General features: G+C 40.9%; 1 protein-coding gene and 1 long non-coding RNA gene across 4 annotated transcripts; both read right to left on the reverse strand.

The window, feature by feature from the left end:
• Window positions 1-222: 222 nt before the first annotated feature.
• LOC131695570 (PHD and RING finger domain-containing protein 1) lies at window positions 223-15,224 on the reverse strand. Of its 2 annotated transcripts, XR_009306669.1 has the most exons (7): window positions 14,589-15,224; window positions 5,226-7,875; window positions 2,075-4,666; window positions 1,958-2,013; window positions 1,752-1,880; window positions 1,344-1,673; window positions 223-1,279 (listed from the first exon to the last, which is right to left on the reverse strand). XR_009306669.1 is itself a non-coding variant. In XM_058984107.1 (6 exons), exons 1-6 carry the CDS (start codon window positions 14,826-14,828, stop codon window positions 1,500-1,502), a joined length of 5,841 nt encoding a protein of 1,946 aa, XP_058840090.1. In that variant the 5' UTR covers window positions 14,829-15,224; the 3' UTR covers window positions 223-1,499. The 2 variants fall into 2 exon arrangements, 1 of the variants encoding a protein (XP_058840090.1); XM_058984107.1 differs by having other exon boundaries at window positions 223-1,673.
• A 3,531-nt stretch (window positions 15,225-18,755) lies between these two features.
• LOC131695569 (uncharacterized) lies at window positions 18,756-21,231 on the reverse strand. Of its 2 annotated transcripts, XR_009306668.1 has the most exons (5): window positions 20,877-21,231; window positions 20,550-20,779; window positions 19,558-20,492; window positions 19,268-19,495; window positions 18,756-19,198 (listed from the first exon to the last, which is right to left on the reverse strand). It is a non-coding gene; the product is annotated as an uncharacterized LOC131695569 (long non-coding RNA). The 2 variants fall into 2 exon arrangements; XR_009306667.1 differs by having other exon boundaries at window positions 20,550-21,230.
• Between the last annotated feature and the right edge of the window lie 4,798 nt (window positions 21,232-26,029).

Genomic DNA, 26,029 nt, shown 5'->3' on the forward strand with positions numbered 1-26,029 from the left:
AACGTACAAATTAAGTGCTTGGATTTTGGAAAATATTACTATCTTTTTTCGTAGACCATAATCTGAATGTGCAATGCCAAACAAGATCCTGTCAACCGCTGCAATCTGCTAAACAGAACAGAAGAATGCTAACCCTCGGTAGAAGTAGACGAAATTAATGTAAAGCGTCTTTATTAGTTTTTCTGTATGCAGGACATTTCTTTCACAGTCAACAGCAACTGATCAATATCTTAAACTATTCACTTTTTATTAGCATTTTCTCTGTTATAATTATATTCATATGTGTGTAGGCAACACTACAAATTTAAAATTACTCATTTATAAGTGTAATTTAAATGAATAGCATTTCTCCGATCGGCTAGCCTAGCAAATCAGTTATTATTTACCGCTTGTCGATTTACTGTTTGTGTAGGTAGTTCGCCTACACAGCATACAAGGAATTTTATTTGATTTCTTTCATTTCGATCAATCGTGTTCAGGTGGAACAAGACCAATTATCAGTAAGTTTACTAACATTAGATTGATGATTACTTGGTGCAACTAGCGAACTCATCCTGTAGTGGCCGCAATCTTTTATAATAAAAATAAATTGCATTTCCATACAACAGTATCTGGTTGTGAAAAGGTTTCATTTGCACACATTGCTCCAAAAGAGTACGATAGGATTAGTGGGAAGCATGTTGTTTTGCGAGACCTAACGCTCGAACATTGTTTACCAGCAAACAATCGTTTCGACGGCTACGGAAGGTGTAGAGTATAGTGATGGAGACGAAAGAGAATGAACTCGCGAACGTAGATTCGATAAAAGCTAGCGTGTAATTGGACAAACTTTACACTGATAATGTACCTTAAAGAGATTATATTCTACAATTAGCACAATCTAATCAACTTACTTTAGGTCTAGTAATTGTGTATATCCAATAAATATTTTATATACTTGTTATAAATACCCCCATTTCTAATAGACTTTCCTGTTAAGTCTCTCTCTACCACAATTACGAGTAAACTTGATGCGTGATCGTGTGTTGTGTCGATACTAATCGCTAATAACATAACTTTTTTTTGATAAGGAATCCTCATGTTGTCCAAGAATTTATAATTTTCATTACTTTTCTCGGCGTTTTCAATTCATTCCACTATTTCGGATTGGTTTCCCAGCCAAAGAATTTTTACTAATAAAACAATACAAACTTACGCTCGATATGCAAGCAAACGCATCAGAATGTAGCATAAGTGTTGCTAGGACTTACATACAAGTGTCAGCGCATCCACTAAAAAGCTGGAAACGCACATAAAACAAAAAAATCCGATAAAAAATATAAAAGATAATCAATGAAGCAAACCTGTTAACTTATGCCTGCTCACACGTTCACGTATAGTTATCCACTGCGCATGCTGGCCGCGACCGCTGTCATTTGGCATAAAGGTTGAACAGGGTTTTACCATTGTTGTTGCAGTGCTGCGGATGTTGTCGTTCGCGTACTATTGCCTACAGCCTTTTAGATGATCATGGGATTGATGTTGGTTCCCGGAAAACCGAGGGGTCCCCCGATCATTCCCATCCCTTGAACCTTCTTCGTGAGACGCCGTCTAGCACGCACCTTGCGCACGTACGCCTTGATCAGTTTCTGAATCTTGATCGGGTTGATCTCTCCGGATCGACTGTGGCAAATCTGTGAGTATAGGTAGAAAGCGGTTAGAGTGTCAATGGTTCGATAATTGCTTTCGCTTGCTTATTTGACAAAACCCACCTTCGGAACTGCACGTCGTAGGATATCTTTATATTCTTCCTTATTAATTTGTTTCTTGTTGTAGAAAGGTTTTATGACCAATTTCACTTCTTCCACCACTCGTTCCAGGCGGTTTAATTTTTTAAGGAACTGCAAAGAAAGAAAATAGTAAATGCGCAATATTCTGTTTGCTTCGATAAAGAATGAATTAATAGAACTTTTCCTACCCTTTCCTTTGTGGACAACTTGGATAAATCTTCCTCATCATCACCTCTCTGTCTACCTGTAAATGCACGCAATCGAAATTAGTTCAATCAGAAGGCTATTGAAGTTGCATTAACTACCTCTTTTTTTGTGCGGAGGTTTCTTCATACGTTTGAAGTTGTTGTTTGGTGAACCTCCGAAGAGATTGTCGAACACACCTTTCTTTGCGCCCTTGGACATTATCTTCATAGGTTTGTAGGACTGTTTCATTGGTGCTGCCGGTGGTGACTCCATATCAGCACCCGCTTCGAATAAATCTTCGAAATCGCTCGCTCCGGGTGAATACGGTGAATCAGTCGGGTTAATAAAGTCACTAAACTTTTGATTAGCATTGGCTCCCGGTGGCAGTGGTAGTTTCGAAATTAAGCTAGACGAATTTGCGGCTGTGCTGTACGACTTGATGGGGTTGGAGTTGTTGGTGCTATAGCCGACAGATTGACTTGGCGCCGGAGCCGACGAAGAGACAAAATCGTCAAAGATAACGTCCGAATCATCACCAGTGTTGTGCTGGTTGCCAGAGACGCCAGAACCACTAACCACACCTTGTCCGCTATTTGCGGGCTGACTGATGACAATGTTGCTGAGAATTGTAATTTTGCTTCCCCGCAGGGGTTCCGGTTCACCGTTCATAACTTCATCTTGATTTTGGGAATCAACCTTTGGATCGCCGCCGGTACCCGAGTCAGGACCGTCAACTTTTCCACTGCTTGTTGGTAATACCGCATCATCTAAGTCGGAAAGACGCTCAATTGATGCATTATCTCGACGCGATGGTGAAGGCGAAGGAGATTTCGTCGGCTCAAACGGATCATACACATCTGGCGATGGAGATTGTGGTGCTGGTTCTGGAGGAGTATTTGGACCAACCATGTTGTAATTCATGTTGGAGTTCTCGACGTTATCCATTCGTTCGGGAGTTTTACTTTCGCCCAGTTCTCCAGGTTCGTAGAGTAGATTTAAGGGACGAATATTTGAGAGCTTGGATTTCACTTGCATGGTGAATTTAGGCGCTGCAGGTTTACCTTGTTGGGGTTGTGGTTGACTGGGAAAACCGGGTGGCGTTTTCGGTCCGAACATATCCTCCTCATGCCGATCGACCGGTGATTTGCGAGACATCGCAGATGGTCCATTCGTGCTAACCTCCACGGTAGGATGTTGAGTGTTTGTTGCTCCAGTCCGGCTGGACTCCACTTCTCGGCGATCCTTCTCCTTCTCCGTATCGCTATCACTAAGTACAATGATAGCCCTAGGGGAAGGTGTCAGTACGCGAAACGGTGATCGATCTAGGTCTATTATAACTACTGGCTTGGGAGCCTCTCCTCGAGTTCTCTTCAATCGCTCCATTCGTCTTCGTTTGGCTTTTTCTGCCTCGACCCGTTTCTTCGCCATGTCTTTCAATCTCTTCTGTGCCACTGCAGCTGAAACTGTGCCATCTGCTGCCTCCTGATTCTCCTTATTCAAATTTTTGTCGTTAAAACTAACACTAACTAATATATTATCACCTGATGTAAATACTTCCTTCGAGGGTAGATTTTTGTCACGCTCCCGGTGTTGTCGACGCCGGGCTTCTCTTCGTTTCCGATCGCGCTCCCTAGCTTGCTTGGCGAGGGCTTCCTCATTCGTTAAAATCACTGTCAGATTCGTTCCGTTCGTTTTTGGTCTCATTGGCGGTGGCGGCGTCCAAGAGTTTCGCTGTCGAACTTTAGCAAAGCGTTCTGTCAAAACACCAGTCGTTCCAGCATTCAGAATTGAAGGAGACCTTGACCTTAATATAATCGGTGAGATAGATCTCCTTCTGGTTTTCTTCTTTTTTGCAGGAGAACCCGAGCGATGTTTAGTTTTCTTCTTGCGTCCCTTTTTGCTCTTCTTTTTGTTACGATCAATACTTGGACTGCGACTCCTACTAACTGGTGGAGTCAGGCGCTTCTTTTTCTTGGTTTTCTTTATTTTTGCTCCACGGATTTCTGGCGAACGTGATCGAGCTCTTGGAGACCGAGAAACCGGTCGAGGTGGAAGACGCAAACGAAGTGGTGACAGAGACCGCGACCGTGACCGTGACCGCGAAGGATTACGTGGTCGTACTACGACAGCTGACCTGGAGCGAGATCTGCTTACCGACCTCAATCGAGGGCCTCTCGAGGGTGATCTTGAAACATTTCTACGAAAATGTGGAGGCGTTCGGTTGCGTGCTCTGAATCTGGGTGAGAATGATCGCCGTCTGGTGTAACGTCGTGGAGGCTCTGGACTCAACGAAATTGACACTTCCCTTCGCCGTTCCGGACTTCGACTGCGACTGCGCGTCTTCGATCTAGGTTTCGGTGTAACGTCCCGACCAAATGGATCCTTCGGTACTTTGGGTCGCTTTTCAATCAGGGTACGTACATCGTAACGCGGCATTTCTTTGCGTTTCGGACGCCGGTCTCGATTACGCTCACGCGAGCGACGTGACTCGTTCTCCTTGTCATCGCTGCGGTCTTTCTTCTTGCCGTCCTTATCGCGATAATTGCGCTCTTTTCCTTTTTTGTTTACCTTCTTGAAGGTAAGGTCTTTCTTCTTTGCGCCCGACGACGTAGGCTTGGAAGCGGACGAAGGGCGTGCTTCATCCTCTGGGAAGGTGTTTTCTTCCTCCTCCGAAATCAATTCGGTGTCCATGCCGTCTATACCGTCTATACCTGAAATAAAATAGTTTGTCAGAAGATATTCCGTATTCTTCCTAATGTGTTACATCATATCAAGTACAAGTTTCGGGAATGTTTCCTGTACTCCCAGATACATAAAATCTACAATTTATGCTATGGTTTCTTCCACCAAACCCCCAAATTTTACACATTTGATGAACTAGAAATGCGAAAGCACGACATAGACGCATTTTCGCAAAACGAATAGTAAATGCTTTTTATAATCAAAACTGTGATTCAATTGTTTGCGTTCTTGCTACAATGCGACTTTGCGGCACAATACCAGTCGTAACCTGTTAGCCTCCCTTGAGATAGGAAGCAAAACGTATAAATGCGCGTGAAGATGTATCCAAGTATAGTAAACATGGTTTCTAACAATTCGTATGTTTATCTTCCCAAATACGGGCATTGCTAGTCAGCAAAAATAAATTTCCAAAGCCCTTTCATTGGCTTTTTAGTTAGTGTGATGTTCAAATTCTGGTATTACATTCACAGAGCATAACTTCTCAGATTGTACAAGTGATAAATTTAAATATACTTTAATATAACTTACCATCGGTTAATGACAATGGTAACGTCGGTGAGCTGCTTCTTCTATCCTGCTCTCGGCGTGCTTCCTGATACTTTTCGTCCAGACAGGGGGTATAGCTCCGATCTTCCTCACCTTGTGCAGAATTACCGGAAGCAGTGGCACCAGCAGCAGCAGCAGCAATAGGGGTTGTAACAGGAGGTGTTGTCGTGTCCGCAATAACTGGAGAAGCGGTAATGCATCGATCTGCAACAACCGGAGGGGTGGTTGTGTTGGTTTCTTCGGCAACAACCGGGTCCAGTGGCGAGCCGGCTATTGTTGCGACGGCGGTACATGCTAACGTGGCAGCCACAGTCGTAGTGAGCGGCGGGGTTAGCGCTTCCATTTCGTTGGTGGGCTCCGGTTCAGGACCTACGGGCGTAGAAATTTCCTCGATTTTCTTTAGCTCATCTTCGGAGTCTGACTCGAAGGCATCGTGATCCGGTGCTCCGGTTGGTAGTTTATCCGTTCCATTGGGGATATTTTCTTCCTGATTAGGCTCTACTGGGAAATCTTCAGACTCTACTGGGGAATCTGCTGGATCTATTGGAGAATCGACGGGCTTTTGAACAGCGTTCGGTTCTTCGTCGTCTAGCTGAACGAGATCTTCATCTCGCTCGTCGAATTCATCATCGGTTTTTTGTTCGCTATCCAATGGATCATAGGGTTCTTCACCACCACTTTTAGCAAATTGAAGAGTCTCCGAGGAATATACGGAAAAATTAGGACAGTTGTTTGTTTCAGCAGTCATGGTAAATTTAAACTTTCCAAAGCCTCTAGAAGTACCGGGTGCCAAAGTATCCTTCGTATCGCTTTTTGGAACTTCACTAGAAGCCGTTGGTATTATCGGCTCAGGAGCTGGATTTATCGAAGGGAGTGGGATTGGACTAACTATACCAAACATATCCAGCTCGCCTTTCTTCTTCTTATTCTCTTCCTCCTCAATGGGTGGAGTTTTCAATGGAGGAAGATCTACGAAAATTGACATATCCGATGGATCAGGGACACTATCATCGTTCGGATCGTTTGACCCAAACCCACCCAAAGAGCTCAATCCTAGAAAACCAGCTCCAGCTCCTGAATCGGACAGGCTTAGATTAGCAGTTCGATTGGAACTTGTGGAATCAGACGCTCCGGCACGAGAGCCTGAAACATTAAAGCTTTGCTGTGAGTTATTTCCAATCCCAGCCTGCATAACACCAGGAGGATTGGAATTCTTCTTTTGTGGTGTTTCAATTTGAAAAACAATTTTTCCATTGTTGATTTTAACATCTCCTAGACCCTTTTTGGAATGCCAGCGCTCCTGACTTTCCATAATGCTACCGAGTAAATCTACCGGTCCACTACTTGAGCTCGCTTCGAATCCTCTCTTCAAAACCCGACGACGTCCAAGGGGGTTTCGAAGCGAAGCACGGATGCTCCGGATCGCTGTATCTCCAAGTGGGCCCGCTGGAACATCTGTTTCAATATCTTCTTGCTCTTCATCCGAGAAGTAGTCCAAATCGTTAGCCCCACTAAATAGTTTCAGTATCGGAATGCCTGAACTGAACCGTTGGCTCTGCAACTCGTTAGCTTCCTCATTTAAACCAGGAGTCAATCCAAGTGATTTCTTCTTGCGAGCACTACGAGATTTACTAAGCTTACGTTTAGATCGCTTTTTGCTGAGTTTCTTGAGTTTCTTATAAATTTTAGTACGCTTTAGGGCAAACTTATCATCTCCATCGTTCACGTCGTATTCGGAAATAATCATGCGAAGAATTTTCCGTCGATTACGGCGCTTTCGACGTTTGTGAGTCGTTTTCGTAGGTCTAACAGCTGAGCTTGATGGTGTCCTAGCAACTGCTGCTGTTAATGACGCACCTGATCTTCTGCTAGAAGGACCAGGTTGACCCGGTTCTTGGACTACATTTAAGCGAACATTAGTTGCAGTACGCGTCAGAATTGCCGATCTTATACGCTCACTCTGACGTGTGCGAACTATTCTTGGTGGACTGTTCAACCGTTCACGTAACCGGCTCTGACGAATTCCTCCGATTTCGTTGAGATCGTTCAACAGATCCTGAACCTCTTCGTCATCTTCGTCGGAACCGGATGCAAAACAGCAATCGCAGTACCAAGATCCCGAGGGAACCTCCGTCAATGGCGGATCTAAACATTCCATATGATAGCCTAGATTGCATGAGTCACACAGCAGCATTGTGTCCTCTCGATCCGGACGACGACAAACTTCGCAATAGGTTAGCTCATGATCCTCTAGTACGGGAACATCTTCGGCCGCCTTTTTCTGTACCTTGTTCTTGCGAATCAACTCCTTCCGATCGATCGTGCTGTAGATATTGAGCACATCAAAGTTTTTACGATCGATAGGACAGGTTGTCACATTCTTTGCCCATTCCTCGATGCAGGGAGCGCAGAAGACATGCTCACACACCTCCGGTACACCGATTTCCTGACCCTGTAGCGACAGCAAACAGATGGGACATTTCTCGCTCTCATTACTGCTGGTTGAAGAATCCGACGCGTAGCCTAGATTACTTATTAGTGCAGCGGCTGCCTTTGCGCCGCCTTCCTTGAGCAGCTGCTCGTCGTCACTATTCCAGTCCGTTTCCCACTCGGAGCTCTCGATACCCGGGGTCTGAAATTTAGATTTTAGATTAGCTATTTTTGACAGAGACATAATATACGTATTTCAATTTGAAATTAAAACTAGACTGGATTTGGAAGTATTGAACCGAACACGAAACGTCAAATATTTGTAATAACTTAAGAACATAGGATCATCCTCAAACAGTAGATAGAATTAACAATATAGGTACTTATCCTGACCCGAATCCAAAAAACGGAACAAGAATAAATTTGCAGTTAAAGTAGGGTTTTATTCATCTGGATCATGTTCCATAGCTACAATACCCTAGATTGTGATAGAAGCGCGGTGCTGTTCATTTTTCCGAGCTGCAGAATGCATTTTCCGAAGGAGATACTCCAGTAATCAATTGATAAAGTAGACTCTGTCGAGGACTACGACCAAAACTACTTGCCCAGCTTTCCACAGAAAATCAGATACCCAGCTCGCCCTCCATCACGCGGTGTGTTAAGTGAGTTCATTTTACTACGAATTGTAAGACACTGTTATCTCATAACAACGTACGCTTTGAGAAAAACCTCAATATGTATACGGACATACTCTCCATTTTTAGCGATTCTCATGCACTTCAACTTCCTTTCTGGATTGGCTTTGAACGCACAAAACCCTATTATCTTCGAAATAAAAAGTCATTCTGATCGTATCGTCAGTGATTTTGTCAAAATACATACTTGCTTCAACCGAAGGAAGGCTTATACCATCATTGAGCTCAGACTTTATTTGCACTAAGCCTAAGACCAACTTAACTAAATGAAAAAAAAATCATCCTCAAAGAATTAGTATGCTCTCAATCATATAAATACATATTATGTACACCTATGCTATGATGTGATAGGATAGATATGCATCATCATCGTGACCGATCGGTCTGGGTGCTCCGAATTACTTGGCCACTATTCTCCGCGCACCTTCAGCACAATGATGTCAATGTCGTCCACGAAGCCAAGAAGCTTGTTTAGAGTGCATCATTCTGCTTCGATCCAACGAGTTAGATGTCACTCCGGCTATCTTGACGCTTGATTTCGACCCATTAAGTGACATACGAAAAGAAATGCTCAAGCATTATCTACCATAGTTTGTTTCGTTTCATTGAAATCCACAAAGACACAGATACGAGTCCGCAATTTGTATTCCCGCAACTTATCCAAGATTTGTTGCAGGGTAAACATTTTGTTCGTTCATCATCGTCCTTCTCTAACCCTGCCCTTGGTATGCGACGAGAAAGGATTCTGCCAACGGGTGCGGTCTGCTAAGCAGAACATGAGATAGTACGTTATAAGTGGCATTGGGTCTCGTCATGCCTTTTGGGTTCTTTTAGGGCTTTCAAAAAGTCTACGTACGGGGTTAGAAATCCCCCCAACTTACACACATCCAACGAGCCTAAAAGCATTTCTTTTTTCACTCAGATCGGACCGATCACACAGGGAGTTGTTTCGTACAACCGGTCATTCTTGACTTTTTGATGATCGGTCAGGATGCGTTTTGCCCGTTATTCAGGTCGCGAATGGAATTTCGCGCTTCATCTAAATATGCAACTCCCCTCAATAACATTTCCCGCAAACGAAAATCACAGATAAAATCATCGTGGGCAAATTTTAGAATGCGCAGGATATTTTTTTTCAAATTCGTCGACTTCTGATGACATTTCGACGCGTGATGACCAAGCTTATCGCCCTTAAACATCTTGTCTCCTTGTCAATAGTTTGCTTAATCCGCCAGTCTTGTTCGATCTCTTCTAGAGCAGATTTCAATGGACTCGACTCGCTCTATTCATTCCTAACTAGTCCATGCCCATGACCATTAGCGGCCCTTAAACCTAAAATACTTATGATAAAGACCTCATTCATTAGGAATGCAGTTCGTTAAAATACTCTTACATCTGAACAATGCACGCGATCCAATGTCAGCAGTTTAATCTGTAAACATTTTTCGCTCTCTTGGAAGCATTCTGGATCAAACCGCAGTTGTAACTAAACGCCTTTCGGAGACAAAACCATACCTTCCGAGTATCGAAAGTCATAGTTCGTTTGACCTCCTAGCTTCACCAAAGTTTGGTGGACAACTGCTGGCTGGAACCCTTCATTCGAACACTCTTGCTTATTAGTGAAAACGAAGGTCGCCCTTACAGAACCGCCGATTTAGACAGAAATGTATACTTGTGATCAATTTTCTACACGACCTAAACCGATAATAATCCGTGTCTAGTAACATTTTAAACTCTTTATAAAAATGTTAAAATTTAAAGACTGTTTGAGAAAATGTTTCTTCTTTCAATTTGCAGCCGACTATTACTAACAGTATTGAAAAATAACTAGATAATTTGCTTACTTGCTTGTTTTCCTATTGGGATTCTGTGTACTAACGATGACGAGATTACTTTCGCCTTTGTTATTCGTTTTCTTTAGTTTTTTATGCGCTATCTAAATTATATTTATATGCTAATACGATTTCTTCTCTCCTAATTAGACTCACTGTTTCCTTGCCTTTTAACGGTGCTAACTCTTCAAGACTTTACGAGAAAAGACTATTGAAAGGGATTCGTCAGAATTGCTGATCGCGACTTACAATCTCTTAACATCCAGTAGTTTGTTTTCCTAGCATTAGCGAATTTACCATCTTGAACATTCTACATCATCAAATATGCAGACGCACGGTTTTGCACCTATCAATCAGCAGTCCTTACAAGGGCTTCCTGATTCTTGTGTACTTTTGACTGCTTCTTGTAATCAGTTTTGCCAATCAATCAATTCAATCATCGATCGATCGATGATTCAGGATGGGTAGCCGACGTTCCCATATCCTGTTTGCAAAACCGCTTGCAGACGTTCCAAGAGTTTAAATGAATTGTATCTACTCACATTTACGCACACTGCATCCTCTTACGAAGAAAGTGATTAAAAGTGATTGTTTTTTCACTGAGATGAGGTTAGATGCTCATAAGCCTTCTAAGAGACCTGAATCTGGTTTCAGGTGTTTTGGTACAACCCCGGCAATTGCTCCAATTTCCCGCCAGCTGTGCCATTCGCAGAGAAAATTTGCACTCGATTGATGCGTACTATAACGAATGCCTTAGAACCACGTATCAGTCGTACATCAATCGCGTGCAAACGAGCCTTAAACAAATCCGTCTTCATTCTGGGCGTATGCAAAAATCGTAGAAAAAATGACCAAGTACCTAACGATATCGAGTTTAATAATGTTTCTGCCAATTCCGCGGAAGAATCTGCTAATCTGTTCGCTGATTATTTTTTTCAAAGCGAATTTAGCACGGCTACAGCAGTATACCCCTTGAATTCTCCGAACCGTATACTACGTCACAACATCTGTATCTCTCCGCTTGTTGTGGAAGATATTGACGTTCTTGACGCTTTGAAAAATGTAGATGCTTCCAAAGGAGCCGGATCGGACGATCTAGAACCTACTTTTGCCAAAAACTGCGCTCGCTGACAGGCTCGTCCGCTTGCATTAATCTTTAATCAATCTATTACGGACGGAACCTTCCCAAAAGCTTGGAAAACAGCTTTTATCGTGCCGATTCACGAATCTGACAATATAAATTGTGTGGAAAACCATCGCGGAATATCCTTTTTGAGCTGTTTCGGAAATTTTCGAAAGGATTAAGCACAAAGTCGTTTATTATGCATCCCGACCGACCATTTCTATGTTCCAACATGGCTTTGTGAAAAACCGGTCAACGACAACGAACCTTATGTGGTACATAAATAGATTACTACGTGATGTAGAAAAACGCAAACAAATTGATGCGATCTACTTTGATTTTTCGAAGGCATTCGACAAGGTACCACATGCCTTAGCAATCGAAAATAAAGTGAAAGACTCGGATTTCCGTCACGAATCACGAAATGGTTCCAATCGTTACTCGCAAACCGAAAAGCTTTGATCAAGCTCAATGGCTCGCACTCAAGGATGTTCGACATAACTTCCGGAGTACCGCAAAGCAGCATCCTTGGACCGCTCATAATTATGCTCTTCGCCAATGACGTTTGTTTATCGTTGAAATGTGAAAAGCTGATGCTCGCAGATAATTTAAAAATCTTTAAGGTGATCTCAACTGCAGTTGATTGTTATGTACTCCAGCAAGACATAAATGCATTGATCCGTTGGTGCTAAGAAAACGGCATGGAAATCAACGTATCAAAATGCAAAACCATTTCAATCACTCGTCGCCATACTCTCATCAGTTTCGAATATTCAATGATGAACGAGTCTCTGAAACGTGTCGACACGCGATCTAGGAGCGACGATCGATAGTACATTGAGGTTCAACGACCACATAGCATTGACTACTGCGAAAGCATTTTCCGTCCTTGGTTTCATCAGGATAATGGTAAAGTTTAACCGAGAGAGCGGCTAATTTGAAATGTCATTTGCAAAAACCATGAAAGTGTAGATGTGTGAATATTTGTCGATATTTTAATGTTAGTTTTTTTTTTGCTTATTACATTAAAGCTACATTGAACCATTTGGCGAAATGTTAAACTTTTGGTTAAAATCTGACACTTCGAAAGTTATGCTCTGGAGTATGGTTAAATTTGACAGTGCGATAGTCGAATGTGATAACTCGATAGTTAAAATGTTTGCCCATGATGCAGAACGAAAGGTAAAAATGTTTTCTGTACTTAGTTGAGGTTGTCAATATTTTTCAATAGAATATGAAGGGAGCAAGATTGAAATGAAACCATATTGTGTCGACTGTCGTACTTAATGTAATAAACAAAAAAAAATATCGACGAATGTTCACACCTCTTCCATTTCATGGTTTTTAGCAGCTGTCGATTCTAAATATCCAAATGTCCATTCGAAATAGGTCGCTCTTTTAAGTTTAATCATTCGAGGGAAAATAACTTTCAAACTGTCAAATTTTAACTAAAACTTAAAACAAAACGCCAATTAATTCACTGCCTTAGTATGACAGTCGTAGCATAGAAACGTAAACATTCACATCATGGAACCTCGGTTTTTTGAAAAGGCCCAATAAACATACCGTCGAAAATCACTGATAAAAAATTCCGGGAAAACCGTAACTCACCGAGAATTCATGAAGTAGTAGTTTGTCCGGAAATTTCCCCTCAAAGTATGCTACAGCATGCAGATTGACACTTTAAAAAACACGCGAGAAATAACCCAAACAAAGCATGACACAATATGTTTTCGTTTCCATCTTTCTCCCTTCATTTGTATTGCAAAATATTACCAACCTCAATTAAGTGCAGAAAATGTTTTCACCTTTCTTTCTGTATCATGAAAGATTTTTTGAATTCTCGAGCTGACAAATTCAACTATCGCACTGTCAAATTTAATCATGCTCCAGAGCAGGGTTATTTTGCAAATGACATTCAAAGCGTCAGATTTTAACCAAAAATTCAAAATTTCGCCAAATGGTTCACATCCTAATAAATATTCATTATGATAAACTGAACAAATGTCCCGGATTAGGAGTCCCAGATTTTAAAGTCTTGTTCCGCGTGGTAAAACGTCCCGGTCCGGTGTGTCCCGCATTTACCAAAATGCTGATTTTTATTCAAGAACAAGTTCATTCTTTTTGTACAAACATTTCATATAAGTTTTGAGTCGTGCTGCATAATCTCCGAACTATGTAGAGAATATGCAAATTGAGCCAATCTATTCTGATTGCCAGGGTGCTCTTTTCGACTTCTTCTAATATGAGCCAGGTTATAAATTCTTACGAAAAGTTTCTCAGTGTTACACAAGTTGTGCATTTGTCCTGAGAACGTCTGATCACTTTACCTTATACCTTTCTTGCTTGGAGTGAACCTGACTCAGATTCTAACAACACTATTTCCGAATAGACAAAAATGTGATCGAGAACTGTAGCCGTTGGGTTTGTAATCTGACCCAGTTTCGCAACGGAATGTAGCAAGCTCTGCTTTGCAAGGACAAACTAATTGAAAAATTAGTCACAATCTTGCGTAAAAAGTGACATTTTCAACCCATTTTTGTCGTTTCCCATCGTTCACGATCATCATTAATAAATAATAAATTTTTTATGTTTGATATTTTTCAAATTGTTTGATGAAAGATTGCGATCATTTTTTCAGTATCTCTAGTATTTAAACTATCGTTGAAGTTGAAAGAGATTTTTTTTTCAAAGTTTTTTGGTTTAAAGGGAATTTATCGTTGTTTTAAGATTTTTTTCTCGGGTATTGGTATGATTGTTCCAGGTATGAGTAAAACCTCACACAACAATAATAAGTGATCAATTTGCAAGTATTTTCGATACTACCAATTCTACAGATATAAAATGTCGTAGCCACAATGTTGCAAACTGTCTACTTTTAAAACCACCTTGAGATACACGAACCTACGCTCTAGAATAATTTACAAATGCTAGTGTTTTACATTACTCATAATGTATCTTGCCACTAATGGAAAACGTTGGTTCAGAAACAATGGAATTTGTCATCTGTCTGTTTCCAAATTACACTTATTCGTGAGCTAACATTATACAAGACAAGAAACCATCCAAACACTCACGTTATCACATCACACGGTACAACATCCACCAACAGATTTAAAGGACCAACCTAAAATTGCGCTTTTGAAGGTACGAATGTTCATGAAATACTTAGTTTAAAACAACAAAGTTCTCTAGCTCGCAAACGCGTCCAGCACTTACTCGCACTTTCCTTCCCGAAACCCAGACACCCCTTTCGCTTTAATACCTGCTGCTGCGTTCCGCTCGGACCCGCCTCTTCTTCATCTTCCAGTAGAATTTTCTTGCCCTTCTTCTTGTGTGCAGGTTGTTCGATTTCGCTTCCACTATCGCTGCCGTTGCTTTCTCCCGTGTCGCTATCATCCCGTAACCGTCCGCCGACTGCGCCTCTGACCGCTGGACCTCTTCTACGACGGAGTGGCCGACCACCGCGGCCCCGAGTTACAATTTCCTCTTCGGATTCACTCATCGTTACGGTAGGCACCTTGGTCGTGCCCTCGCACCGTTCAGACGATACAGAATACTAGGCTTGCCTTGCTACTCAATCGCTGCTACCGTCAGCAGCCATTATCGTACCTAATAAACACAGGATTTTTTCTCTTCGTCACCCACTCGGAGGTCGGACGGGGTGAAAAATTTGACTTTTCAATCGCCAAAATCACCCAACACTACGGAAAATTTTAGCTACTATTATCATCAAACGCTTGAAGAAGGGTTAAATTTTCATTAGAAGCACTTTTCACCGGTAGATTATAACTTTTTGCAACAATAATTTACAATTGAAAAACGCAGACCACTGCAGATAGAAAAGCTTGACGTATAACACCGGAGAAGAGTCAGGACAAAAATGGCGACTTCGAGAGAGACTCGTTCGAGAGGTTCGAGAACGACGATCCGTGAAAAGAAAAATCACTAATCCGATGCCAAAAGTGCCAGAACTATCGCTTTCTTACTTGCACACACGACGGCACCTATAAGAGCTTCTCTTTCTACCGACCAGTTCAGAGTGCGTTCACAATCGCATGTCACATTTCTCACTACTCCCTATGAAGCAATACACGCTATATTACATAGCGTTACTTTGCGAGCCCCAGTTCAACCGGAATGACATTTACTGCGCTCTTTATTTACTGTTGCTGATCAGCTTTCCTTCAGAAAATCGCGAAGAGCTGATCAGCAACAGTAAACAAAAATCACAGCTAAAGTCTTTCCGGTCGAGCTTTGGCTCGGAAAGTACCGCGATGTAACACAGCCTGTCATGCTGCATGTGCTATGAAGCAATGTATGCTGTGTTACATAGCGGTCCTTTTAGAGCCCCAGCTTGACCGGTATGACATTTAGTTTACTCTTTGTTTACATCTCTCATCAACTCTCGCCAAACATATGATTACGGCTTAAAAGCCAACTGTCAAAATTCTCTTTGAAAGGAAATTTCGGACAAACCGTTACTGGCTAAACACAGTTCATAGCAGATAATGAAAGAGAAATTTTTTTTTCATTTGTTCACTATCAATATCTGTTCTTTGTGAGTAACGGTTTGTCCGGAATTTTCTATCAAAGAGAATTTGGACAGTTGGCTTTTAAGTCGCAATCATATGTTTATCGAGAACTATTCTTTGGAAAATCTGTAACCCAGTGAGCAAATTTTCTGGCAGAGACCGCTCTGCTAGATTTCTGTAAGTCTTGGTTTGGCAGCCCTGTCAGATTTCTGCGCGTATCCTGTCGGGTGAGTTGAGCTAGGGCGAACTCGGTTTCGCTCGCGTTTTCTGGCAAATTTTGACAGGAACCGAGAAAAACACTGGCATAACTCAGACATAAACTGTGCAAAGATTCCGGCAATTCCTACCTGGTAGAATTTAGCACGAATCGAGCGAAACATGGTCGGTGTTAAGTCAGACCGGACTAAGTGACAAAATATTGATATCGAGAAAAACGAGTTTAAAGTTTCAATCGCAGCATCCGTTACATTATGATTGGAAATTTATTTTTGCCATAATTCTTGTTTTTTGAAACATATTTCAAATCTGGCAAAAGTCGAATGTAGCTGAAGATATTCTTTATTCAGAGCTATCATTATCTCATTTTTTATGTTTTGCGACTTAGTCCGGTCTGACTTAACACCGACCACATCTGACAAAGATGTGGCAGGAAGCGTGCAGAGATCTTGGCCGTACATTTCTGACTGGATTCTGGATAAAGTGAGCAGCATCGGTTGGTTTAACCGTTTCTGTCAGAAACGGTTGTTGCATTCCCTCTAAGAACGGTTGGTTTCAAAATCGTCCAATGAAGGACGTTCGTTGGACCAATTTGGACATCGTCCAAATAACCGTTCAACGAACGTCCATCGTTGGACCCGTGTTGAACGATTTTGAAACAATTTTTTGGACGTCTCAGTGGGTTTGAGCGAATTCGTTGCCAGAATTCTCGTACAAATCGCGCAAAATGCTCGCAGAAACTCAGCCAGCATCAATTTCACTTTGCTCAACTTTTGCTAACTTCCTGCTTGCCACGCTGACCGGGGATATGCTGGAAACTGACGGTAATCTTTTCTAAAATCCACATCGTGAAGTTTCAGCCATGCGCCGAACTACGCGCATGTTCACTTTGCATTAGTGCATGCGAAAAAACGGTTTAACGTTTAACGTTTATTTTTGTTTCGTTCGCACTCATTTGTGTCACATATAGCAACAAATCGACGAAACGCTACACGCAGAAAAATATATGGTAGTTAAAATGAAAAACCAAAACTTTATATCAAAACGCAATAAAAAAATTGATTTTACCTAGAAAATTATTTAAAACAAATATTTGCATTTTTGAAAAGAAAAAGCAAAAAGTTTATTTTTAATTGCATAAAACTTTATTAAAATCAAATATATATGCTGTTAGTCATAAAAAATAAAACGATTTATATCAATTACAATGCTTCTTCGTTACGACTGTTTATATTTTTAAAATAACAATTTTTTTATGTCGATTCAAAACATTGCTTCATTACATTATTTCTTTCCATTTGACATTGCAAAGTTGTTTCTGGTAGAGAAATTTTTATAGACACGCACGAAATGGTACAGATTTCTGGATTTCAGTAGCAGAAGCAAAGTTTACTGGGCTGTGTTCCATTTGCCATCAATTGTTTCGGAATTTTCGGTAAGTATTTAAATAATGCGTTTTTTACCACCGAACCAACCAATTATAAAGTTTATTGAGTAGTGGCCAAAGAAGGAGCTAATTCCCACTCTGTTTCTTATAAAACGACCAAAATTTGTTTTATTTGCACTGTTGAACGGTGAAAAAACAGATTGTTCAGAATAAAAATATGTATCTCGATCCTAAACCTAAATTGTTATATTTTTACAGGTTTTGCACACTCATTTTTCGAAAGAGTTATGCAAATTTCTGAATAGATGGAAATTTCCCAATGCTCGGTAACACACCATTTTTCACCAAGATTGATCGGGATTAATCAAAATGCATGAACTACGGATCACACCTTTGGAACGACAGGTAGTGATTTTAGATTCTTCAACTTCATTCATTTATATAAAATTATTGTGAAATACAAAGATGATAATGTCAAATAAAATACCTACCAATATTTCAAAAGCATTTATTTCAACTAATATATTTATTATTTCGAGTAGTTTTGACAAGCCATTTCAATAATCAAATCTGTGCTTTCAAATATTTAACCAATTATTGATGTTACCTGTATTGCTTTTTGATTCTAATAACTAACTTTATAAAAAAAAACAAATTTACTTTGATCTGAACACGAAAACTGTGTTGAATTAACTTTTTTTTGTTAGATGCCTTGTCTTGTCAAAAATTCTAACAAAATTAATTTGTTTTGATACTAACAAAAACAATTGTTGTTTCAACAAGAAATCTGCATAAGCCATAGAACAAACGAAATACTTATTGTTTTTAATGCAAATTTTCTTTAAATTCACAGTAATTTTTTCTGCGTGTAGTTTATCTCGGGATAGACCAGCCAACGACACGACGAGACACTTGCATTCCGAAACTGTATCACAAATCTGACTACCCCTCAGTGACTGAGGTAACTCCCAGTAAATTTTGTAGAGCTCAATCGGCCCGATAATCAGGCCGATGGTCGGGCCGACTAAGCCCGATGACGGGCCGATCAGAGCAGGATATCGGGTTTATATCGTGCAATTTTGCACCATTTGCATAAACCGCGTCAACCTTCGAATACGTCAAACGCATCTTCATAATCGGACCGACGTGAGCCCGATGTCGAACTATAGAAAATCGGCCGATCGTCGTGCTCCTTTTTTGATGCTCTTCTTCTTCTTTTTTCTTTGTTTTGGTTTTCTTTTTTATAAAACAAACAAAACTAAAATGAATATTTTTATTCAGCAATAAAAAAAACTATTTTTTAAACAGTTAACAGATGGATATACATGGGAAGACCAAAACCTGACGTACATGGTTTCTTGGCGGGTAAATATACTAACAAAAACTACTTCTGGGAACGGTTGAACAAATCTTCAAACTTCATGAATCGCTCTCTCAGGTGCAGGGATTGCATAATGCACGGTGAACAATTCATTCCCGTTAATATTATCAATATCTATGCTAGCCCTAATCAGATAAGTAATCAACTCTCATAGTGTTATGTACAGCCTTGTGTAGAGGTAGTGGCTCCGGTGTCCATACTGATCATTACTAAACAAGAATTCGGGAGAAATGCAGTTACGATGCAATCAATGGACCTGACATCATCGGATTCCTGTTCTTGCTAGGTCATAGCTGAACCAGTGAATTCCAGTAGAACCTCGAAGGAGAGCAATACAATCTGATCGTGGTCAGCAGCTGAAAGTTGAATTAAAGAAACATATATGTAAATAAATCTCATACATATTGCGGCGTATTGTGTCTTACCGGTTCTAGTTGTGTTGTGTTTTCGGCAGCCTGAAGTAAATTCATCGTTGGCTCTCGCTGGGAAAGTTCGTCATTGTTATTCTAGTTTTTTCAATGATCACATCGTGGTATGCTCTTGTAGAAAAACTATCCCTAAGCAAAAATTATGGTTATGCGTTTACTTCAGTGATTTCCACGAACATCTGGAGGCTATCAAATATTTTCGAAATAGCTAACCGCGCTCAGAACCTGAATGAGGGAAATTTGCTAGTGAATCAACAAAATACATTTTACGAACAGTACGAATGTACCTTACATGTTTGTACCATAGAGGCATATTAGGTTTTCAATACATCGGAGACTGATGGCATTGGTTGACAAAAGCTAGAGATAACGAAGAACATACTAGGAAGCTCAGAGTTTTCTTAGTCGACTTCCGGCGAATCTCTCGAAGCCAATGAACAATGGATGCGACTTTCGAGGGTGATCCGATAGCTCAATAAGTTGCTATGCGTTTTTATCTGGTCTATTTGATGCAAGGCAGCTGCTCATGACGTCAGTGAAATACAACAACCTTCTAATTTTGCCGGTTTGCTCTATCAATGTTACCGGCGTCGAGAAAGACTTATTCACATTTAATCGTGCCGATCGGGGCGCTACGTGTTTCACTCATTTCGGAGTGTTCATTACCAGCAGCTGCTGCTGATCCGCTGACCCTCGGGACGGGAGTGAAGCCGACGATGTAATTTCCCGAGCTCGCTTCGTGCCAGCTCCGAATGAATCAACCTCCGATAGTTCCCTACATTGTTTCTTGATCCGATCGGCATCCAGTTCCTTATTGTTTATCCTCCTGCGGGATATTTCCTTCAGCGCATCCAGAACACCTTGTGTTGGGGCCAGTTCTGTTGAAGGCACAATCACATGATTTTTCGCATCAATCTCATCCTCGTGCTGATGTGTTCGGGTCATCTTCAGATGAGGTTCCGCCGGAATCAGGAGTCCCGCCCGTAAAATGTTCGACCTTGTGTTAGCCTGAAACACGGACTTCTAGAGTGCGGTTATCCGAACTGATGTTATCGAAGAATTGTTTCTCCTCGGCCAATACTTTATTTCCGTCTTCTTCAAGTGAACCACATGAAATTGACGCGGCTTCAAGTACAGGCTCCTATTTAACAGCGATTACGTTTTGTCGTGGTACTTTACCAACCGGTTAAGCAATCTTCGACTCTGAGCATCCGTGTAAATCCTGCAAAATTAAACTTGAATTAGAACCCATAAAAGACGTGCAAACTTGCATACCCACTTAGGATCAATCAATCGATCCATACTGAACCCGGATGCCGTTAGATTTCCGCTGCTTCCAAAGTTTGTTCTGAAATTTCGCAACAGAGAGGTAGGCTTCTGACATCGGACTAGTCAGTGTTCTGCCCAAATTTCCACTGCTCGGTTCCCCTCTGGTCCGCCGCTGCCAGCGATTCCTCCACTAGCAAAGGCGAACGAGGTGTATCGGCTGCTATTGCTGTGGTTCATTACCTGTAAAGGAATAAAAGTTGGAAGTTGGAGGTCCAAGAATCATAACTGTAAACAAGGCACACAAACTAATCTACTACTAATAATTTTAACTACTAACAATTGGCCTATAGCTCCGTTGCTGGTCGTATCCTTCCGAGTTTTGTACAATTTCCACACTTCGTGCAAGGTCAGCCAACTAATCCACAGCTAAACATAACACAAACCAACATTATTTGGACGGCTTGTCTAGCACAATGCATCATTGCAAGCATATAAAAAGACGACGGTTTGTTGTTTGTGCTATACAGGGAATTTAGATTGCCAGGTGATACAGACTATACCATACTGAAAGTTTTTCTATCCGACAAAGTTTATCGTTACCATTAATTTGAAATATTTGGACTATCGAAAAACTTTGAAACTCGGAAAGCATAATGACTCGAACGAATTTGCAATTGTACTTTTGCAGTAGTACGATGGTCGGATGATACAAGTTTCATGGCAGGTTAAGGCTCAAGTTACCTCAAGGCTTGGTAGTGTGCGTAAGAAAAATTGTGTTCAGCTTTGCCACCAGATTATCCATTTAAACCTTTTCAAAACTCTAAAAGAAGAATATCAGTCGATTTATTAGATCATCACGATTCAATTCATGCAAAATACCTGCTGGAAAAACCATCGGCTTAGCTGGATGGTGCTTTTGAAAAAGTGGTTGTGATTTTTTATCACACTACCACACCGAGCTGGGGCACGCAACACAACTGCGCAATGAAAAAACCACAGCCACTTTTTCAAAAGCACCATTTAGCTAAGCCGATGGTTTTTCCAGCAGGTATTTTGCATGAATTGAATCGTGACGATCTAATAAATCGAATGATATTCTTATTTTAGAGTTTTAAAAAGGTTTAAATGGATAATCCGGTGGCAAAGCTGAACACAATTTTTCCTACGCACACTACCAAGCGTTCAATTCTAACACATGCTTAAAAAAGGTAACTTGAACCTTAATGTGTCTGGATTAGTGTTTAGGGTGCACTATCACGGAGATCACGTTCAAACAATTCTACTCAATAAAGTCCTGAATAAGTGTTATGACGACGAATAAACTACCGAATGCTAAGATCACGTTCAACACCTGAACAAAACGAATTGGTGAATAAATTGGAATTGATTTTACAGATAATACGCTGCACTGTTTTGGCTGTTTACCTAAGGAACCAGATTGGATTGGCCTAGATTTTTCTTAGTGGTTATCGTAAAACGAAGTATTACAATAGCAGGCTGGCACATGGAATACCCAGGCGGATACACATGTAGTAATGCAAGTCGACCAGGAGCGTAATGTCGATTTCTGCTTTGATTTTTGTTATTCGAGTGCTGCGTGATCGTGTCGAGTCGGCTCCATCTCATGCTCAACATATGCTGAAACTCACCTCTGAAACATTATCGTGGCATTGGAAGATCCGGTAGGTTTTGAATTTTTTTGTTGAAATTGATCTGCAGCTTTGTAACGCTAAGCGTCTGAATGATTTGCCGATACGACTACATTCGATTCGAATCTTAGAAACGTAACATCACAGTTAACATGGTGCAGGCATCTATTGATCCGATCAGGATAGTAATCGAAAATTGCTTGTTGTCGACGTCCAATAGATGTGTAACGTGATAGTGACAGGTTCGTAGAATAGACTTTTCTATGGCTCATGTACGTACACGGCACATGACACAAACACTACATCACTAGCTGGTGGCAAATAATAAACAAAGACGGCAAAATCAAATGGGATTGTTTTCAACCAGGAAGCTGCAGAAGTGTTCGTGAGACCGGGCGACAAGAACTCAATAGGTACCTAGCAAATTATACATTTATGCAATAACCAGGAACAGTTTGGTGTGATCGTTTATTTTTGTCCTGTTTGATTGCACGAGCATCGCACAGAGGAGTAATTGGGGTCGAATCCTGGCCAAAATTATTTGCTGCTGTAATTGTTATTATGCCTTAATATGAACTAAAATATATACTAATAATACTAGTTTTTGGAACAATTTGGAATCTACCCACCTACCAGTGCAGAGGCCAATTTTCTATATCCTTTCGAATACTAGTAATTTCTAGGTGATCTTTGTGAATACATTTGTTTTTCCCGTTGCATAAACATTTGATCATTTCATTTCATAGAGATTCATTTTGGCAAACATAATATTTGGCCCTACAGAATTTCGGTGTACCTCAAATTTCTAAAAATTTCAATATTTTCAAATCGCTTGGAATTTGTAGATCGGACAAGATCGGAAGAGTTCGATTTTTTTTGTATAGCTGAAATCTTGTTTTGTAATACTGCTTCAGCAACTTTGCCGGATCTAGCCGTATAATGTAACTTTTTTATCATTCAAATTTGGAAAAAAATGTTTAAAAAAGGTATTTTTAAAGTTGGTGCAAAACACAGCAAGTCTACTTTTTTAGTTAGTTTTAAGCTGAAGTTAAACAAACGGTTGTGTTGAACTACGTTTGTAAAATATTGTCTTATTTATGTTTGCTCTACATGGTACAAATTACCCGAATCTAATGTAAGTGGAAGCGAGTTGTTTGTTTGTCCACATGTGTCTTTCCAACCGGGTAGTACATTATTAATGTAGCTAAGGCTCCGTTTGGGACAGGTATGTCATACCTCGTGAGGCATCATAAGATGCCTTCCGAAGTATCGTTCCTTTTGAAGAAATAGTACTGCACAATGGCAGATAACATGTTCCAAGCTCTCGGGTTCGTAGTTACAGAATCGACAATTGTCATCTTGACTTTTGCCAATTTTTTCATATGATACTTAGCAGGACAATCTCCCGTAAATAAACCTGTCATTATACGTAAATCTTTTCGTTTTAGATCCATTAGTTTTTTGGCTCTCGTTGTATCTGGATGTATGAATGTCTTAGCTTGTCGAGCGCCCTCTATGTTACGCCAGTTGTTTAATAAGTGGTCCCTTGCCCAGGCCGAAAGTTCTAGTTTGATTGCACAGGTTGATATACCGAGAAATGGTTCTGGTCCAACAAACATGTTTGATGAACCACGCCTGGCTAATTCATCGCCCACTTCGTTACTATCGATTCCTTGGTGGCCAGGTACCCAGAATATCATTACTTTATTCCGAGTTGCCGGTTGTTGTAAAGATGTGATGCACTCCCAAACCAGTTTGGACTCACATTTCGACAACCTTAATGCCAACAGTGCTGCTTGGCTGTCCGGGAAGATTGCGATTTTTGCATGCCTGTAGTTTCGTTTCCTACAGACCTCCGAGCAGGTGTATATTGCATATACTGCCCTTAAAAGCATAAGAGTCCCATATAGATTTTTGTCGAAATTGAGTTATCTGTTGGATTGTATTCTGTATCACCACTGAATCACAATGCACAAATAAGATTACCAGGTTTGTTTAGAAAATATCGAAAAAAATAACAAAACATGGTTGTCCCATCCATAAGGCTCAATGAAAATGTAAATCTTCAACAGCGTTTTTCTCGGATTGCTGTTTTTTCATATGGGACTCTTATGGTTTTATGGGCAGTATACCTCAGCCTGGAAAACTGTAAGCCACTTTCCCATTGATATCGCTTCTCTAATTCTTGGTCCGTTCATTCCCGAGCCAGTCAGCTCACCCATTTTAAAACCATTCGTATAGAATGATATTGTACCTTGAGGTAGTCAAGACAGGGTTTAGTTTTAGTTCCTTTATTATACTAAGGTGACCATTTAAATCCCCATCAAATAGTGGTTTACCGTTTAGCACTCTTAGAGAGTCAAGTCCCGCCTCCCTCATCGCATGTTTGTGCAATGAAGGTAGATGAAGCATGGCTTCCATAGTTGTAGTGGGTGTTGATTTCATAGCGCCTGTGAAAGAGAGGTTAGCCTCTGAACTTTAGTTGGTTTAGCTTGGGCGGTCTTTTGCTTAACTTTGGGCCACCACACAATGGAGGAATAAGTTAATCGTTGTCTGGCGATGGTCGTGTAAGACCAGTAAACCAACCTCGGTTTGAGATCCCAAGTTTTCCCGAAGAGTTTACTGCACGCCTACAGTGCCGTTGTTGCTTTATTAACGGCGTATGTCAGGTGCGAGTTCCAATTCAGTTTTTTGTATAGGATAACACCTAGGTGTTTCGCTTCTTCGGCGTAGTTGATGGTAGTTCCACTGACAGTTCTACATTCTAGTATACTTAAAGCGGGTTTAATGAAACATGTTCTGTCCTTGCGACTTTTATTTTCCGTCGCTCAAATGTGCGTTAGTTTTCGATTGGTGCAACTGAATCTATGAAATTAAGTTGCTAGGACGAAGGGTACAGATTTCCGGGCGTGACCGATTCACGATCGCGTGAACACGGGCGTTTGTAGTTTAGCATTTGTAACTTCATAAGTACTAAAACGTTCACCTTATTACCGGGTTGTTATCAAGTTTGTGCGATCGCGAACGTAGGTGTGCGTGGATGATCGCGAAAGGCTAAGCGGTCGTATGTTAATATGTTTGTGCTCGCGTGTATGTGACTTCGCGTGTATAAATTCGATTTTAAAACCGTGGTGCCATTCACATATTCGCGTGTGTTCTTGGACGGTCACGCGAGCCGTCATTCTGATATTTAGTTTGCGGTTTATGGTTCGCATTCTGACAGGGAGTGAGTTACTCCATATCACTACAGTTCCCGATCATATCGCCATGAACGTGTTATCTACCCAGGTAACCAACAAGCATTAGTGTATGCAGTAAAGTAGCGTAAAACTTGCATTCCGGATGCTTCTTGCAGTATGCTGGCATTCGTTATGCATAACTGTTGTTAATCAGCATTTGAAAAACTGTTTAAAAACTTCTTGCCAGTAAGCAGCATTCTGAGTGCACAACAGTAGTAAAAAAGCTTTTAATAACACAGCAGTAATGTAGCCGTATATTTTGCCAAAAGCGACTTTTAAATAACATTTAAAACAACTTAAATGCTTATCAAGTAGCCGTTAAGACGCATTCAGCATGCTTATTGGTTACTTGGGTAGTGGACATGAGAGCTTCCTTTTTTTAATTGGTCCTTTTGAAGGCATGGACCTAGATTTCTGGTACCGAGGAGAGATTTCCGGAAGTGACAGATTCATTATCGCGCAAGCGCGGGAATTTGTAGGTCCACACTTGAGGCCGTGTTTGAAAATTTATAAATGCTGAGATGTTCACCTTATCTCCGGGATGCGAGCGCGAGTGTAGGTGTAGATCTCCTTAAAATATTTAGTTTATAGAAGCAAAGTTG

Source organism: Topomyia yanbarensis, unplaced genomic scaffold (genome assembly GCF_030247195.1).
Source record: "Topomyia yanbarensis strain Yona2022 unplaced genomic scaffold, ASM3024719v1 HiC_scaffold_449, whole genome shotgun sequence".
NCBI lineage: Eukaryota > Metazoa > Arthropoda > Insecta > Diptera > Culicidae > Topomyia > Topomyia yanbarensis.

Coding starts and splice junctions, on each gene's coding strand:
- LOC131695570 (XM_058984107.1), bottom strand. CDS start 14,828: ATGAGTGAATCCGAAGAGGAAATTGTAACTCGGGGCCGCGGTGGTCGG. Junction 7,876..14,588: donor CGAGCGGAACGCAGCAGCAG/GTATTAAAGCGA, acceptor TCTAAATTTCAG/ACCCCGGGTATCGAGAGCTC. Junction 1,881..1,957: donor AGTTGTCCACAAAGGAAAGG/GTAGGAAAAGTT, acceptor CTTTCTTTGCAG/TTCCTTAAAAAATTAAACCG.